At 34.5% G+C, this 18443-nt stretch overlaps 2 protein-coding genes across 3 annotated transcripts; both read right to left on the bottom strand.

Annotated features, from left to right (window-relative positions):
- Positions 1 to 916: 916 nt before the first annotated feature.
- LOC119081224 (60S ribosomal protein L28) lies at positions 917 to 2602 on the bottom strand. Its single transcript, XM_037189949.1, has 5 exons — positions 2471 to 2602; positions 2021 to 2119; positions 1689 to 1814; positions 1389 to 1502; positions 917 to 1068 (listed from the first exon to the last, which is right to left on the bottom strand). Exons 2-5 carry the CDS (start codon positions 2111 to 2113, stop codon positions 958 to 960), a joined length of 444 nt encoding a protein of 147 aa, XP_037045844.1. The 5' UTR covers positions 2114 to 2119; positions 2471 to 2602; the 3' UTR covers positions 917 to 957.
- Positions 2603 to 4501: 1899 nt separating this feature from the next.
- LOC119081209 (radial spoke head protein 3 homolog B) lies at positions 4502 to 12271 on the bottom strand. 2 transcript variants are annotated; one of them, XM_037189927.1, is made up of 6 exons: positions 11296 to 12271; positions 10398 to 10609; positions 6670 to 6745; positions 5873 to 5914; positions 5106 to 5597; positions 4502 to 5047 (listed from the first exon to the last, which is right to left on the bottom strand). In XM_037189927.1, the coding sequence occupies exons 1-6, from the start codon at positions 11623 to 11625 to the stop codon at positions 4709 to 4711; spliced, it is 1491 nt and encodes a 496-aa protein (XP_037045822.1). In that variant the 5' UTR covers positions 11626 to 12271; the 3' UTR covers positions 4502 to 4708. The 2 variants fall into 2 exon arrangements, with proteins under 2 accessions (XP_037045822.1, XP_037045824.1); XM_037189929.1 differs by lacking the exon at positions 5873 to 5914.
- Between the last annotated feature and the right edge of the window lie 6172 nt (positions 12272 to 18443).

Raw genomic sequence — 18443 nt, 5'->3', positions numbered from 1 at the left:
TTGAGCCTGGAGAATATGTCGAAAAATTAAGAAAAGGAAAGCGGGTGAACGACAAGTCTAAAATCTTTCATTTAGAAGTTGATGACATCGAAAAACTTGCGCTCAATCTTCGAGAATTCGAGAACTCTCATGAATTCATGATGTGGCTTGTGTTTTATTAATTTGATTCTGCAACATCTTTCTTCCTGTAAATAATACTTTTGCAAACCAAACCGAAACCAAACAAAATCACATTTTGTTACGACATTACCTCATCTTTATATTCCCTCTCCAATTATTTGATTTTCTTTTATTTCTACTATAGCTCGGTTCTCAAAATTTGAAGAATAATTTTTTACACAGACTTTTTTTTAAACTGAAAGGCGACCTTAGACTATAGTAAATGTTAAAGTCTGGGCCCGTTCCTTATTTTTGTCTTTATTTGTCTTGTAAAATTTGCAACGGACTAACATCACTGATATAATTCGTTTCTTGAAATTGTAAACAAATAGATACATTTCCCTCGATGGAAACGAATATAAATTTAAAAAAATGGAATAAGACAAAATCCATCTTTTCTTTTCAAATTTCAAATGAACAGTAGCCTAAAACGAACATACTGCAGTGAAACGGGTAGAACGGAATTCATGTCAGTTTTGATTTCGGTTTTCAACAGATTAGATAGAAAAGAAAATTATTTTCCGACAAATAATACTTTGTTGTATATTTGTGATATTGGGGCTTCCTAATAATAAAAATAAGTAGCAACAATCTATCTGCTACGGTTTCAACAGGGTAATTATCGTAATTTATTGGAAATATCGTAATTAAGTTTAACTCATTTGCAACTCTTTTGTGTGGTTTGCCCCTCGGCAGCTTCAGAGTCCCAGTTCTTTAGTTCATAAACTTTAAATGAAAAATACGAGCAACAACAGGATTAGTGTTTTCCATTCATTTTATTCAATAAAAGCATCCACTTTAATCGACTTTCTTGCTTGTAGCTGGTGCAACTGGAGCAGCTTTAGCTTTCTTTGCTGTTTTCGGGACTTTTTGTGATCGGATAACAGCACTTGCACGTCGAAGGGCAGCCTGAAATTGGTGAAAAAAAAATCCAGTCAAATTCTGCTCTGTGAAGCGACACCTTGAATGCCGCGACTTTTTTTTTGTGACGAGGTTTGACTTCCAATTAAACAAGGAATTTAGTCTTGTCTAGATAAGGCAGCCGTTCTATAAGTGGCTCATAAATTTTATAATTCGAATCGTTGGCCTTTCCACTCGTTTTTGTCGGAGTTATAGTGGAAATATATAAAGTGCGAGCACGTTCGAAGGTTTATTTACGTTGGACAAGATAGCGAATTTAGAGAAAATTCCGGGTCAATTTCCCATCTAAGATCATTCATCCGACTCACCTGTCTAAGATCAGCACGGTAGTTCTTGAATCTGAGAAGGTTCTTCAACTTCTTCAATGATCGGCGAGCGCCATGCTTGAATGTCACTTTTACTGAGTTCTTGGCTGGCTTATTCTGTAAGGAAAAATATCAAAATTAGCTGGAAACATTAACTCTGTATCAATGGCGTATTGTTCTTGTTGTGCTGCATCAGCTATTTATGGGTGATGAATGTAGTCATCAGGAAAACTCTCAGTTTATTGTGACATCATTTGAATCTGAGCTTTTCTTAATTGCGATTCAAACAGCGAAAACACTTACCGCAAGGCTTTTCTTCTTGTAGATCACTGTGAATCCAGACTTATCAGCTGGTACAACAGCCAATGTTTTACGATGGACCAAGCCACTGTAACGGAATGAGCTTACATTGGTTAGGTTGTTTCGCTCCTGAAATAAAATAGAAACGAGAAATCGTTAGTTGCGTTTCAATCAATTTAACCGGATCAGACAGTGAATAGAGACTTTAGTTGTTTCTTCAGAGTAGCAAATAAGATAATCATCTTCTTTCAGAGATCTTGGTTGGTAATTAGAAAATCATCATGTGAACTTAGTCGTTAAACAAATTGTTATAAAATTAGGGAATTTATACTCACTGTGCTGAATGGCTTCTTGATGTTTGTTTTCTTCAACAAATGAGCATTGCTGTTGCGAATGATCAACCAGTTTAAATCGGCAGACGAAGTCATTTTAACCTAAAAATTTCAAATATACAAATTTCAACGATTTTTCCTCGAAATTTAACCGGACAAACGGATATGTGGATTTTTTCACATTATCAGTTTATATGGGTGATGAAAATAGTCGTCAAGAGCTCTTCAGTATCAAAAAAGCATCATGTTAATGCGAAATATGATCGAAGTGAATTTGATTCACACGTGGACGAAATGTTGTTCAACAAATTATTTCAATAAAAACTACATAAATTTACCGATTTTCCATTGATATTGTTTCGAAAATGATCGGCGATCAGAAATTAATTTCATTTTTATTGAAAAATCGGAACCACGTTCTGAATTGAACATTTTAATCGGAACGAAACTTACCAAATGCTCTTGATGAAAATGTCGGGCACGTAAAAGAAGGAATCATCGTGACGTTTGCTTCGAGTTCACTTTGGCGCTACTTGCGCTGCACCGCTGTAATGTCCGTAATGTCACTGTTGTAGCGCTGGTAAAGCAGTGTTGTCAGTGTTGTCATTTTATTCTATATTGTTTATATTGTTTACTATGCTGGTGCATGTAATAAGGCTATTACATGTATAGGCAATAGCTTTTACATCACTCGCATTGTAAAACGTTATACTACACACGGGAAATAAAGTGATATCTCGTATCATGATGAGTAAAAGTACCTCGGGCTACCGCCCTCGGATACTTTTTCTCATCTGGATACGAGATATCACTTTACTTCCCTTGCATAGTAATGTACTATTTATTCTATATTGCCCAATACATATTTTAGCAATGAATGTATATATACTGTATATATACAGTGTTTAAGGAGAGCGATTTTCGAGGCGATTTTTGACCACTTTGTTTAAACTGGTCTCGGGGTCACAAGTCAAAATGAGAGAAATCACATACAAATTTAAACTGGGCTCAACTATCAATTTCTTTTTTCATTGATGAATATTTGACAGCTGACCCCTTAAACACTGTATACAAGGTATGATCTAATGTCAAAATTTGTATGGAGCGGAGTAAATTATTAAAATTATTTAGAGATGAGTTTGTTTATATGAAATCGCAATTTCTTCCGGCTTGTATAGATCATTTTCATTATACGGTACTTGTCAACGTAACCACACTTAATTTTTCGTCAAGTAGTCCTTAACCTCAATCAATTGACGTTAACTGCGTTCAATTTACTGATTTTTACATGAAAATCGTTCGTTCGATATTTTTCGACATGTCTGACAGTTGGGATCGTGTCTGACGTTTACAAGGTCATGAAAATGATCTTTGGATAGACCGTCCCTAGTGTGTACATTCATTGTATTTTATAAGTTCGTTCCACTGCGTAGACTGTGACATGATGTCAAAATAAACTATTGATGATTGTTTTCGCATAATTATACTCTTTCGGAAAATGTAATGTAACGGTATTCGATGAAGATTTTGGAGTGAACATAATATACTGAAAGTTACTACATGGTTTCATACGAAAGCGAAGCTGAAGTAAATACGAAATCTATGTGTTAAGTTGGTTTCGCACTGTACTGTTGTGGATTATTTTCGTCGAATCTTACCATCAATTTCAGTAGTATACCTCCAGATCATCTAATCTTTTTTCGAACTTAAAATGTCTATGGCCTTGGATCAGACCTCTGAAGCTTATTTTAATGAATAGCAGTGAAGTTGGTTCACATTCAAAATAAGGTGCTTGACAGAATGAACAAAACTCAATTACATTTTGCCCTCAGTTTCTATAGTTATTTGTGTACCTGTCTTGGACGATTGATTTGATTCGCTAGTTGCAGACCGAGCAGAGCTGTCATTTCGTTCGGGCTACAACAGATGTATAAATAACTATTTCATGCAAAGGGCCGAAAACCAGAAAAAAACTCAAACAATGCCCTCATTTTGGACCCTAAAGCATGAAAACATCATTGCCCTATATCTCATACTATTATTTCATAACAGAACTACTATGAACTCATTCATTACAATGACCCAACTCATATTTTGCTGCAGCCACAATTTCGAAAAGATATAAGCGAATTTTCGTCCTGGTTTTAAATCAGTAAGAAAAAATGTTCTGGCATGTAAGGTTCATGAACTATTCACGTTTTAAGTTAAATGGTTAAATTGGTGTGAAAGAGATGTCTCGTTCACTCCAATTTAGTTCACATTTAACTTAATACAGTAATAGCTCATGAACCTGACGTGCTAGAATATTGTTTGTTCCTGATTTAGAATCAGGACGAAAAACCACCTATAGGCTTTCGGAATCGTGGCTGCAACATGAAATAAGTCATATCACGATTTGACATGAAAATTTGATTTTCAATTTTTAAACCGAGTTTCGTGTGTAAAGTTGACATGAAAATTTTTGGTGATTCAAAAACGTACGAATTATTTCATGAAGTTTCCATAAATTTATTTTGATATGCGATTGAAGGTACAATCCTACTGAATAAGATGCACTAGAAATGAAAATTAATTCATACAAAATCTTAAATAGTGTAGGATGAATACAAAAATTCCGCTACGCTAACTATAATTTTGAATTGCATTCATTGCCTTTTTACGAAAATATATCACATTCTTTTGTTGCTTTCTTCAATGATTCTCTTTGCCTTCACTTTCACATATTTTTAAATACTTGGCAGCTCGATCTTCTAAGATTTCTCTGACCAATTCCTCTAGCAGTTCTTGCGAATCAATCATGCGTCCCACCTCCTCAGCAACCTCCTTCGACAACCACGGGCCCAATGTTCGTTCAATCTCTTCCCTTTTCTTTTGATCTTCCTTTCGTTCTTCTTCAAATGGATCAATAGCCTGGAGAATGCCCGGTAGACGACTAGCAACATGATCCTGCAGTAATTGGGCAGCTGTGACTTTGTCTTGCATTTCGATGAAACCGTCTCGACCACTAAAATCTTGATGAAGTTGACATCTCTGATAAAAAATAAATTGGATTATGGAAAAATGTGTGGATTGAAACTGTAACACAAACCTTATCGTCTTTCGATGTAAACTCCTTATTTTGAAGGCGTTTTAATTCTGCAATCTCTGCTTCCCGGATTGATAAAAATTCTTGTTGTTGCTTGCGCAGATCGGAGTACTCCTCTTCATTTAACACTTCCAGTAAACTTTGTTCCACTGTTCGACCAACCATCATCTCCAAAAGCGGTTCGACCTCTGCGTCAAAATCAAAAAGTTCTCCATCCAAAACTTGTGTCTCTGCATTAACTGATTTGATTGACGATACAATATGAGGCGGTGTCGGTGGTCGATGAAGAAACAAATCAGTCTGACACTGAGCATCTGATTCAATCGGTCTTGTTAACAGCTCTTCCAAATATTTGTCGGTTTGAATGGTTTCGTGTCTACGGCCTTTTACTGGTGGCGGAGTTCCGATAATTCCACGCTGCGATCGCTGATGTTGCTTACGTAGAATTTGCCTACGTCTAGCTTCCTGCTCCTTATTAACGCCATCTACTTCCGTCTATCAATTAGAATGAAAACAGAATTTGTTAGATTCTGTTGAAAGCGACAGTGTAAAAGGTAATGTAAGCGAAATTTGTTAAGAAATTGTATAGAGATGTGGCGACCAAATTCGAATAAATTCAGAAAAATTTTGATGGTGCATTGTATTCTAAAGCTTTCTATCCTAATTGATTAATTTCATTTTAGCTATTGAATTTTGGGAATGATTTATATGACTTTCTTGAGGAGTTCCTTAACATGTTTGCATAACATTTTTTTTTGCAATATACTTACCTTACCAGACAGAAGACCAGCGTATGCAAAGTAAGGATTCCACTGAACATTTATGTACACATACAAGTTAACACAATGCGGTGGATGGAGGGAAAATACAAAGAAAAATATCAAAATTAGAGAGTTATAGGTAGATGAATGGAAAGATGTGTAGAAGAAAGACGGAAAGAGTGTGGATATGCAAAAAGTTTTTAAAGTTTTTAGTACTACTGTACCGCAGCCCTCAAGCTGCTTGGGTTCGTTTAAGACTTTAATTTAGATGTAGGTACAGGATGTGGAAACATAAAAATACTGTAGCGGCAGTGGAAGTCATAGTTAATTTTACCACAAATTAGACGTATAATGTCCCTATACCAATGCTTGAAGCTATATTGCACTCATGCAGACTTCACTCATGTTCCAAATGTTCCATTTTCCTGAGATAAAATTGTGTTAAAGAAGTTTGGCTTTTGTTGAACGACTAGGCCATCTTCAAATTCTTTACGTTCGTTCCACCGCTCTGGTTCATCAAAATATTCATTCATTCAGCTATTAAGGTCTTGTGATTTTTTTAACAAAGGATACAACAACAATTTTTGAGAAATCATGACGTTTCTGATAAAATAGTTCTTATCTCTAAATCCTTTGTTGGGTAATTCTTGTGCACATATTTAACATAGTTCGTCCTTTACTTTCTACTTTAAAAATTTTCAGTTGCGCTGCAGAATTATACACGCGGCCACAGAATTTTTCAGCATCGAAGATATTTTGAAAGACTAAGACAACAAAAACTTATCAGAAACCAATGCACTGCTTACCTGATTATTAGCTTGACCAAAATTACTTCCACGAAATATTCGCCTATCATGCATAATATTCTGAGGATGAGTGTCCCTGTAAAATACAAAAAAAATGTAATTAAATTCGTGCATTCCTAAGTTGACCGAAATTACAATCTTCGAATCATATCAATAACAAATTTTAAACAATTTATTGCACACGAATTTGTGTACGTATATTGTTGCTCTGACCTCAATAAGGTTCGATAGCATCCTATAATAATATCTCAGTACAATATAATTGTATGTCCCTTTTTTACGGTATAATCGGAGTCGTAAGGATAGTAATTTGTTTGCTGTCAATAGATGGACAATGATAATATTCTAGTTCAATACATATTTGTCGATAGTCACGCGTCCATTACCGGACATTAATCTCGTATCAAAATAGAATTCGTTTTCTGTATTTACTATCACGTTTGCCGACTTTACAGCTTTAAAGCTCTAAAATTATTGTTAATCTGCTGTTTAATTACGATATCACCATGTTCAATAAATGATAACAATGCAATGGGTCGTAAAACAAACATTTAACGGATATCTCTAATATCTCTCTGTTCTAAAAAAAAGGTAATTCGTAAAGGCAAAAAACTCATTAATATATGGTGGATGGGGTAGGTGATTGTACCTTCATAAGAATTTTGTTGTCGTGACCCATTATCTAGAGAACGAATTATTTTATCAATCAACAACAAGAAAAATTGGCTAATGTTTACTGAAATGTTAAGCTTTTCGTTTCCCATAACGCGTGAGATTACAAGTATCGATTTTGTACCTCTTCGTGCTAAAGGTTAGGAAAATATTGAATAATAAAGGTAAATATTGCCAGCTGTTCCAATAGTCGGCACACAGACAGTGTCTGTCTATTGATTTTTTTATGCCTTTATTAAGTTTTATTTGTGGCCTTAAATCCATTTTTATATAGTATAGTCTATGGCAATAGGTCTGTCTGCTAACTTCGACTAAAGGGTCGACTTTCCCTTTCACAATATCGATAAAGATCGGCAAAAATATTTCTGATTTGATGTCTATAACGAGGTCCACCTCATAATAATCACAATAATTGTGTCATTTGAGTATTAAACATTTACGGGCGTCCATGCCATCCGTTCGACCACAGCAATGACAAAAGTAAGCTCTGGTTTGAGTGATCTCAGATAGCAAGGTGTATGACAAAGTATTAGGACGTTTTGAGCGGGACGAACCTTGCACCTTAGTCTGCAATTGGCATGACATTGTGTTGTGCACATTCAGTAGGTCAGTAATTCTAATGAAACTAGAAGAAGCATTTTTGACTGAAAGTCTTCGCGTCTGTTGGCGATATGGCTTTAGATTAGATTAGATTAGATGGGAGGGTGTAAGCCCAGCACCTAAGCCTCAGATGGGCCTGTTGTGCTATTGTACAAGTCTCTTGATCATATGGACTGTGATTTTACATCATATCTCTCCCGACTTAGATTGTTCACAAATCGACCGTGTGTTAACGTCCCATACGTTGTGAATTCTCCAAGCCGTGGGTGGTATGCGAATACCACAACCATCACTAATTGACCTGTACATTTTCCCAAAGATGGCGCTATCAACATTGTCATGTTGTAGCTCTTTCTACTATTGACATTATGTCGATATGGTTTCTTTTATGGAGAAAGCGAATGTTGGGTTTTTTGATATTTCCGACTTTGTTACGGTCACGGCTATTAGTTTTAGGTAATAGCAAGTGTCTAATCACCATAGGCCATGAGTTGCCTCTTCGTATAAATCGCCATGCCACCATGTGACTGAACTCGTTCTGGCGTTGCAGGTTGTAGCGTTTGAATGATTCGTATTTCGTCATATCCCTTGACATCCATACAACGTATCAATCAATAGATCTGTTAAACCTCGCGGTCATTTTGGAGTACAAGATAGTTTCTGTATCTTGGGATTGTACCACAGCAAATTTGTAAAAATTTGCTATGTGGTTTTGGGGTGTCAAATGAGAACCCGAGGCGTTTGTACCTTACCTGCACTAAAATTGACTGCCAGATGCCATACGGCAATGTGTCATTTTCGTACATTAATCGAGCACGTAATTTAGCATTAGCTTCTGGTAGAGTCGATTGTTAATCCGTACACCGACGCCACGAAGCACATGTTAAATAACAAAGGAAATAACACAATTGTTGATATCGCACAATGAGGCGAGAACAACTTTATTGATCAAAGAGAAAATGACCTACGAGAACAACACTTTGACTTCGTTAATAAAACCTTTAAAATAATTTCACCATTTAACCATTACAGCAAAATAAAAACACCAAAGCCGTAAAAGTTGGCACAGAAATTAGACAAAATCGAAAATGAATTCACACACAGCCACACAAAAGAAACGATATGGCTTAATAGAGGCAACTTACAGAGTACTTCAACCTTATTATGGTAATGTACCACATATTAAGAGTCCTAATAGCGAACAAGAATTTATGAAGTGAAAAAATTGTCTATCACTTGAAATTACTTAAATCAAAAGACGTAAGACTCGATAATTAAATTGATGAAATACTTGCGTGGAAGGTTTGTAAAGATAGAGAATTAATTGTATTTCAATGACAAAAAAGAAAATAATTTAATGTCGATTGATTAGATCTCAAACGTAGTCCACATTTTACTACGAAATGTGATCGTAGATAATTACAGTTAGAGTGTTACTACAGAGTAAAAAATAATTAATTTTGATAAAAGCTTATTGATGTCTGAGCTAATTTATGGGGAATTTTTCTGTTTTCATTTCGTAAAAAAGTTCGGACGCTGTCAATAGAGAGGTTAATCCTTGGTAAAACAGAGGAATCCCAGAGGAAATCAGTTACAACAGTCACATTTTCCTGTACAGCCCCTCCCTCTTATGACGTGACGTCATTTGTATACGAATCCTCATCACAGTTTCCAGTTTTAGGTTATTGATTAATATTTTTTCTGCCCTAGTGTTAAACATATTTAGGTGAGCGTAGTTCTCACGCCCGAAACAGACCTGAAAAGTTGTTAAATTATTTACATGCAAAACTGAAGTGTTATGTTGTCGAGTAATGTAATGGCAAAATGATATAACTCCACGTTGATTTATTATAACAATTTAAACTCCTATTCCGTTACAGGTGCAAATTTCTTAGAAAACTTTATATTTTACAAATAAAATGCATTATGGCACACATGTACTAATTTTTTGCTTCAATCCAAATTGCTGTAATTATTATGATAAAAATTATATTTTTCATGTACTGTATAATTAATGCATTGAGTTCAGGCCATTATTATCATCTGAGAAATCAAACAGTTCGTATTTGGATTGTACAAACGGTTGGTAGTAATTCAGAACAAAATTTCGCTTAAAATTGAATTTCATTTCGTCGTCCTTGAAAAAATGTAAAATTCGAAAATAATTTTTCGCCTAGAATTTGCATAAAAAGTACCAGTCCTTTACCCGTTTGCACAAAAATATCTAATTCCTTTCCTTTAAATCCACATTACGTACACTACCTACCTATACATGCTGCCGGCAAAAACAAAAATATTTATTCCTGCCACCACAAATATACAAAAAAAACAACTTATGAATGATGTGAGCCATTATTATGAGGGTTTTGTGCTAATGGCATCTAACACTACATAACTTTGTTTGTGGAATGATAGTGGAAATCAATAATTTTACTTTTTTTCAGTATTTCAATTACCTTTGTCGGCTCTTTTTAAATGGCAATTTTGGTGGTGTAGTTTGTATTCCTGAGGCATTGTTACTATTAGCTAGAATTTTTGGAATGCTAAAATATGCGTATGTCCGACGAGGCGGAGGAACTGGAAGTTCTCTTGGTGGTTGCAAAAAGATACCAGTTGGAACAGTTGTTATAAAAAGAGGTCGTTTTTGGATGGTGTCACCATTGCTGCTCTGAAGTTTTTAGTTTTCAATGTCAATTTTTAAAGTAGATTACGGAATTTGATAAAAAAATAAAATATTATGAATGAGGGCATGCAATGACTATGATTTGAATCAGATAACACTCGAGCTGTAATTGATTGGTCGTGTTATGTCGAAGGTCAGTTTACAATGCAGTGTTATATATGCGTTTGTGATTTGTAGTTCGCAAGGAACTACAAAATAAAAAATAAAAAATTACGAGAGCTTTTGAATTAGCGTTTTAATGCCGTTAGTTACAAAGTATAATGAAAAGGGTTTTCTGAAGTAATGAATTTTCTTATGAAATGAAATAAGGAGACACATTAAAAAGCTTCACCTAAAAAATGTTCTTAAAAAGTTTACAAGAAAATGGAATTTCGGAGTTACTTAAAATCGGTTTTATATTTTGTGGTATAGTATGTGGTCATTAACACAATACATATCGATTTTGCCTTAGATTAACTATGTATGTGGTTCAACGAATACATATTAGAGAGATTAATGCAGGTCGACGCTTTCTGCGAATTAATATTGTGAGATGTGAGACTAGGTTTAGCTGGACAATTTTATTTGTGGTCTCTTGAAATGACTACTTGTCTTCTTTTTGAATAAGAAGTTTCTAAATATCAATAATCAAAAATTTTACTGATAAATAGCAATTTTCACAATTAAATTACATTTTTTGATGAACCCTTCTTCTCATACTGCAATCGTCTCAATTTCGTATCCAGCTCCTTTGTAAAACTTCCCAAATCGTAATGTGATTTTCCATCATCATCGTCAACTTGCAATAGGATTTGCGACTCAACATTCTTCAAAATAAAATCCTCTCCGTTCGGAGGATTTTGTCGTATTGATGGCCTCACGATTGCGTTTGGTTTACTGTATGTTTTCAAATTGTCGGTTGAGTTGAGGACGGTAAATGCACTGTTCGTTGAAAGGGTTGTCGCTTCAGTTTCCATTGGCTCGTCTTCTTCGAATGATGGCACATTAGACAATGTTGGCATAGTTTTGACAACAATTATTGTTCACTCGATGTTAGTTGAACCACCAGTTTGAAATGAGGTTTCGATTGGAAAACTTCTGTTATTAAACTAGAACATGAACGATTGACTGTTGACTTAATTAGTCAAAATCGAAGGACATATATGCTCTTTATCTAACTACATTGCGGTCATTTATTCTATTACTTATTTGACCTCCTTTGGTTCCTTCAAACGTATGTGTTCATCATATTTTTGGTTAACACGAAACGATTTATTTGGTTCCGTTCGACACTACTTATCATTTGAATACTTAATCGAAATATATCAAATGTTTCATTCCATATAGGGACTATCTATCTACATACACATATCACATTCAACGATAGTTTGTTCACTTATTTTAGGCCAACATTCTAAACTATTAATATAACAATAAAATTTTATTTCCAACAATCATACTGTCGTACGACCCATCACTTCGGTTATTTTCATCTATTCAAAAGGAAATCAAAGATTCAACAATACAGAAAACTGTCGGGAAAAAAACCAACAAACAAAAGCGACTTTTAAGCAAAACTATAAAGTGCTAAAACTGAGGAATTTTTCCACCGGTTTTTCACACAACAATGGAAAATGATTTTTCCTACAAGGCAGTCGGTTTACGAATGACCATATCGTTTCGAGACTAAACAATTTTTAGTTTGTTCGCGGTCAACGCGGTAAGACAGGCGATTTCGTTCGTTGGAAAGGGATGGTGAAAGTATATAGGCAGCAGGTGTTGTAAATCTTTTTTTTCCAACGACTTGTTTTCAATTTTCTGAATTTATTTATTTATTTATTTTCTTGAATTATATAATGTTCCTGTCTGCCAGCGGTTTTGTTAAAGACTGTTTTTACGTAATTGCAGAAGAATTTTTTATAATTGAAGCGTTGCTCAACCCTGACATAAATATAAACCTACCTTATTGTATAGAACATTTAATCCACACACCGTGCTGTAAATGGAAATACCACCCACTCTCATAAAGCAATCAAAATAATTGAAAGTAATCAGATGCCTAATACAATTTACCCGCACAATACATGAGAAAATCAAGAAAGGTTCAGCAGGGTAGTGTGAATAAGTGTGGTTTCTCACAAGAAAGATACTTTCATTTTTAATTTGTAGTGTTAGGAGAGACCATTAAATCTAATCTTTTCTTAACAAGTGCACGGAACTTAAAACGTGTTCTCTCACATTTCTTTCATATCCGTTACAACCGTTATCATAAGCTTGCGATATCCTTCTTTAATCCAATCGGTAAGCAACGGAAAATGTTTATTTCTCTCGATATTTCTTAGAACAATGTATTGTTATTCAATATCGGTGTGGACGTATATTATCGCGTTTTTTTTTGGGATTATGTTATGCGTCGATATAAATAGTGCGTCCACGAAAGATTCAAAAGCGAAAGCTATGTAAAGTTAATTGCCATTTAAAATTTGTTTTTCGTGCTTGTGTCTTAAATCGATGGAAAACAAAAATTAACGAAAGCTTAATGGTCGAAATTGTAGTTATAAATATATGTCTCTTCATATAAATTGTGCGTTTAATAAACATACAATTCGTGGAACACTTTGTCAAAGCGATAAGAATCGAAATTTGATTATGTACCCTGCTAGTGGTAGCCTATCGTTTTTAGCTGATTCCGGCGAATTTTGATGAGAAGGTCAAATGAAATATCGCCCAGTCATTTTCTTAGATAAATCAAAATAAATTTATTTTAACCTTCACATTGAATTTCGCAGGTTGTCTTACCAAACAAATTGAGGCAATTTACTTTAATGTGTTTTCCAAACTTTTAATGGTAATGATGAGACCAATTTTGTTGTCGTGGCAGTTTGTGTTTTAAGCAGACAACTTCCTTATTATAATTAATTAGACACGATTGATCAAATCTATTTAAGGAGTCGACTATCTCAGTCCTTAAGAAGTTAGAATGTTCGACGAGCATGTGTGTCTCTCAAGCAAAATCAGTTTCTTTGGAAGTCAAAACTCAAAAATGAACCTGTGTTCTGAGTCCTGCAACATTCTTTCCCTACTTAAAACACATGAGACTGTTCTTCTCAGACCAATAAAACATCTATTAATATTTTCATATTAAATGAGTTCAAAGTTCAACGAAATTGGGTTGTAAATTTTTAATAGAAAATTATTGGAAAACTGAAATAGAAAATAGAGTTCGAACATGTTAAGGAATCTGGAGCAATCACTTTATTATCTGCTATACTGTTTTCATGTTAGTAGCGGGTGCCTTTAAAATCATTCAATAAAAAGAAAGCAATCAATATTGTAAGGGGCATGATTCGCTATACATTTTAAAATTGACAAAACGGTACAATTGGCCTTGTTACGAGTTAGGAACGAAGCAGTTACTAATAATATTTTCAAAATTGATTACACATCGAGTTATAATAAAAACTATTTATAGTTTCATTGTCAACGTGGCTCAGGGGTCATGTATTCAAATAGTGTTCATACTTTTTGCAGGGGGTGCGGGCAACCAAAGACGGTTTGATTTACACATAAGTTAAGGGCCGTTCGTCCCTTTTATTTTGCGTATGGTAGGTTTTTGGTTTGATCCTACTGAATTTGGTAGCCTTTGAGAAAATTCCACTATTAATTCAACTGTGTGCTCCACCCCCTTATTTCACTTAAAAAAATGTTGGTCTCGAGTTATCAAAGATTTAAAACTGCTGGAACCACTGAAAAAGTGGGCATCATTTATGGACCCTGAGAAAATACTATTTTCTTCAGAATGTGTGAATGACGAAGAAAAGACTATTCGCACATTGTTCGAACAGCTTTTTTATAATACTTTGGCTATCAGACACATTGTGCGAATGGTCAAAGTATTGTCAAATGTCTATTCACACAATGAGTGAATAGCCGAAGTATTATAGAGCGGCAAAGTATTATAAAGGGACAACTGTTAAAGCCAATCAAATTTCGGTGGAAATTTCCTTCAGCTGTTTACTCATCCAAACATAATCAATTGTGAGTACGGATTAAACGGTACACGCATGCGCGTGGTAGTTGTAGAAACAAGCATAGCCACTTTTGTTTGTATGAATGGAGCAGCTGAAAATTAGCTGAAGGAAATTTCCGCCGAAATTTGATGGGCCTTAAATGTATTCGCAAAATGAGCGAACAGCCAAAGTATTAGAACATGGCCAAAGTGGTTATTCGCTCAATGTTACATTTTAAATCTACAATTTATTATTCCAAACCACTCAAAACTCTCTGACAAAACCTACGTTGAAAGTGTTTTAAAGACTAAAATCGAGTCTTATTAGAGTAATTTTATATTCTGTAATATTAGTAGCAAGGGAATGACGTACAATTAAATTTGATTAACATGAAAAGGGGAACCAAATAATAAAATTTTCCGAAAGTATCGTAAGCTGTTATTGATTTTTCTAATTGTCGCAGTGTACAAAAAAAAATATTTTATGAATACATCATATCATGCAAGGTTTAGGTCATTATCAAGAATCTATTCGCCAAAAATAAAACAGTTACCGGACAGAGTGAAAAGGTAAATGGACTTAATAAATTCGAGGGGTTGCTGAAAATGTTTCAGCTGTTCCGTAAGCACGAAGAAGCACATATCGTTACTTGATGTTTGATTTGAATAACCGACTAGAAGCGTATCATAGTTTATAGTATGTTCACATTTTGTATCGTTGTACATTTACTTACGGTGGGATTTTATTGACTTTCCTGTTGTTGTACATTCGTGGTGAACTCTGCCACGTGTAAATTCCTTTACTCTGTAATCGTGTCGGTGATGTTTTCGTGGGGAAATCCAATTCTAGGAATTGAGTTCGATTCTTTTCATCGTTTGAAAAGTTCCGTTTTAACGGAGGGCAGGGGCACGTCGCGTTACGTATCATTTCGTTATTTTTGGATTTTTACACTACAAATTTTTTAATTGTTAAATAATTGACCGGAAAATACATACGATAGAACACAACACTACACTTTGCTCTATTTTAGAAGTCATTCACAATTCAAGTTCAATGTTTACTACATTTTTTTTGCTTGTTTATGAAAATATAAAAATATTTTTTTTTGTCAATGAGTTGTAGTAGATATTATACCAATTCCTATGCGTTAGTTCGAACTTTAACTGTTGTATATTCGATCCGATTTTACTTTATTGGGTAACTCAATTACACGTCACACAACGATTTGATTCAATGCATTCAATTCAGGAAATACGAAAACAGTTATAAATATTACATTTGTTTACGAATTTAAAAATAGCTCGATTTTTCTTATCCAAAGGATTTCGATACTTCATCTAAAATACATGTACACGAATCAACAATACAATTTTGTTATATAAAATTTGTTATTTTCGATTAATAAGCGTATCGACGGTTGCCAAGAACAATTTAGTGTGGTGTTTTCCGTAGCCTTTATCATTTATGATGGCGCAATTTTATTGAAAGAAAGAAGATTTCAACTATGCCAAGAGAGATGGTATGGTATAGAGCTGCACTTCTCAATTTTGTCAATAGGAAAAATTATCAAAAACATCACTTCTTCCCATTGATTATCAACCAAAGCCAACCCGATTTATTTTCACCCGTTTTTTGTTTGTTTTCGAGTTCCAAAAATTTAATTCGGTTTGGATTCGGGCCGGTTCGGTTTTCAACGAAATTTTTGTCACTTTGTTTGAAGTAGGAAAATTGTTCAAAAACTAGTTTTTTCACAGCAACGAGGTGAGAAATTAGTAGTTTTCTAACATAAGTTGAAACTTTGGGAGCCTTTGTTGTGAAAAACGGTGTTGACCTCGGGAAAAGTAAGAAATTTATTTTTTCGTGTTACAACATCCTCCAAATGAAATTTTCAATTTTTTCCTCTCGGTGAACTAATACCTATTCTAGCAATATATCAGTCCCACACATATTAACCCAGCGTCACATATTTGGGCTCTCTGGTTTCAAAAATCTAATTCAGGGATCGGGTCGATTCAGGTTTTAGGTTCATCGGGTTTTAGGTAATCGGGTATCGAAAATTCAATACCAGGCTTGGTTTTGATCTACTTGGTTTCTAAAAGCCTCTACTCGCTTTTCTCTACATATCAAGACTACTACTTGCTCCCCTTTTTCAAAATCGGCGAAAATATACGAACATTGTTACTTTCACTTCGTCTGTTTTAGCAGACACTTTGATACTCAGGCAATATTGACCTGAGTTCATCGTTCAATTTTGTCGTCACTGCCGATAACAGGTGGTTACTTCATTTTATTACAAGATCGAATAATACTTTACTATACGCAAAGGACTCGCTAACATGGTTCCCTACTACGCGCATTTTCAACTTCAATTAACCGCGATAAAGCTGCAACAAAGCACACCATTTTATAGATAAGTTTGTTTTAAGCTCATTCGTAAATAAATGTTTCGAACATTATCATCGAAAATGGTTCGTGTATTGGCACGCCTGTGTAGTGTGTATAACGTGTTTGTTGGCACAACGATGTATATAACGAGACATTGCTATTGACTACAACGACAGAGAAAGGCTATAATAGCCATTACTTACGGATAGAGTTCTCTTGTACAGTAAAATGTATGTGTAACTTTCACAGACGGCAAGCATTTCGGTAGTTTTCATATCGAATCTATTACTTCATTAATTTGTTCTAAATATTTTTGAAAGGTATTTCATTTGTCTGACTATGATTTTTTGCTACAAAAGGCCAAATTAGTCAGAGCGTCCCGTTTGTATCTGAAGTGATTATTGATAACAAATGATGTCTGTCCGTAAAAAGAGTTGGGTGTTGTTGGTAGAGTTAAATTGATTTTTGGAAAGTGCTTTTGTTGTACAACGACCAGAGTGAGTTGACTCGAGGCACTGTTTGATTGGACTGCACTTTCCCTATAGTTTAAATGAGACAAGTAACAGTTTTAATATCGTTAAGACTTAACGGTTAAGTACGTAATTGTTTTCCAACAACTATTTAATGAAACAAAAACATGGAGTTAGAACTTGTTAGTTGTAATTTACTGTACAATTGCGATTAGGGTAATGACTAATTTTTGTGTAAGGTAAATTCAAAAGGAAAGAAATAGAAAAAATATTTTCTTAATCTTCCCATCATCTTCCTTCCCATACTAAATTTTCTTTAATAAAAAACTAATCCATTAAATCATTACGTAACATTATACAGGTTATATGTGTGCATGGCATGACGCCTAATAAGTCAAAAAATAAATGGTAATGATTCCACCTCGATGAATCCAGATCATTCTTTTATTATAAATGTTCATGATGTATTTAAGGCACCCCATCGAGTAAGATCACACTTTGTACGCCGATCTTAAATATTTCATAATTTGAAAATAATGTTTCGATCTTGTAAGTTTTTGGTGGAAGAATTATTGCAGCTAGTTGTTTCGTTGTTTATTTAACGATTGTCCAATAAACATTTATCATTTCCATCAAATTGACAACAGTTGTTTGCCTAAACGAATTACTCAAAAATATTTGTTACAAATTCTGATATCAATGAAAGATTAAACCTTTTTCCAATATGTATTTGAAGATTGAACTTGCAAAAAATTGTCAGTTTAAGCATTACAAAATAATTGCTAGACAGACAGTTATGTCGTGTTAACATGCCTATCTACCTATCATACTTATCTATAACTAGATATCAACTAGATATCCAAATATGTCGGACCGTTGGTTGTGCTAGCTTCAGTGGCAAAAATTATTCTATGTCCGCCGACGCCAAAGCGCAACGGTATGAATATTGTGGGATCCTAATATTGTGTCACCCCT

Source organism: Bradysia coprophila, unplaced genomic scaffold (assembly GCF_014529535.1).
Source record: "Bradysia coprophila strain Holo2 unplaced genomic scaffold, BU_Bcop_v1 contig_358, whole genome shotgun sequence".
Lineage (NCBI taxonomy): Eukaryota > Metazoa > Arthropoda > Insecta > Diptera > Sciaridae > Bradysia > Bradysia coprophila.
The sequence above is the reverse complement of the archived record's forward strand: the minus strand, read 5'-3'. Positions and strand labels throughout refer to the sequence as shown.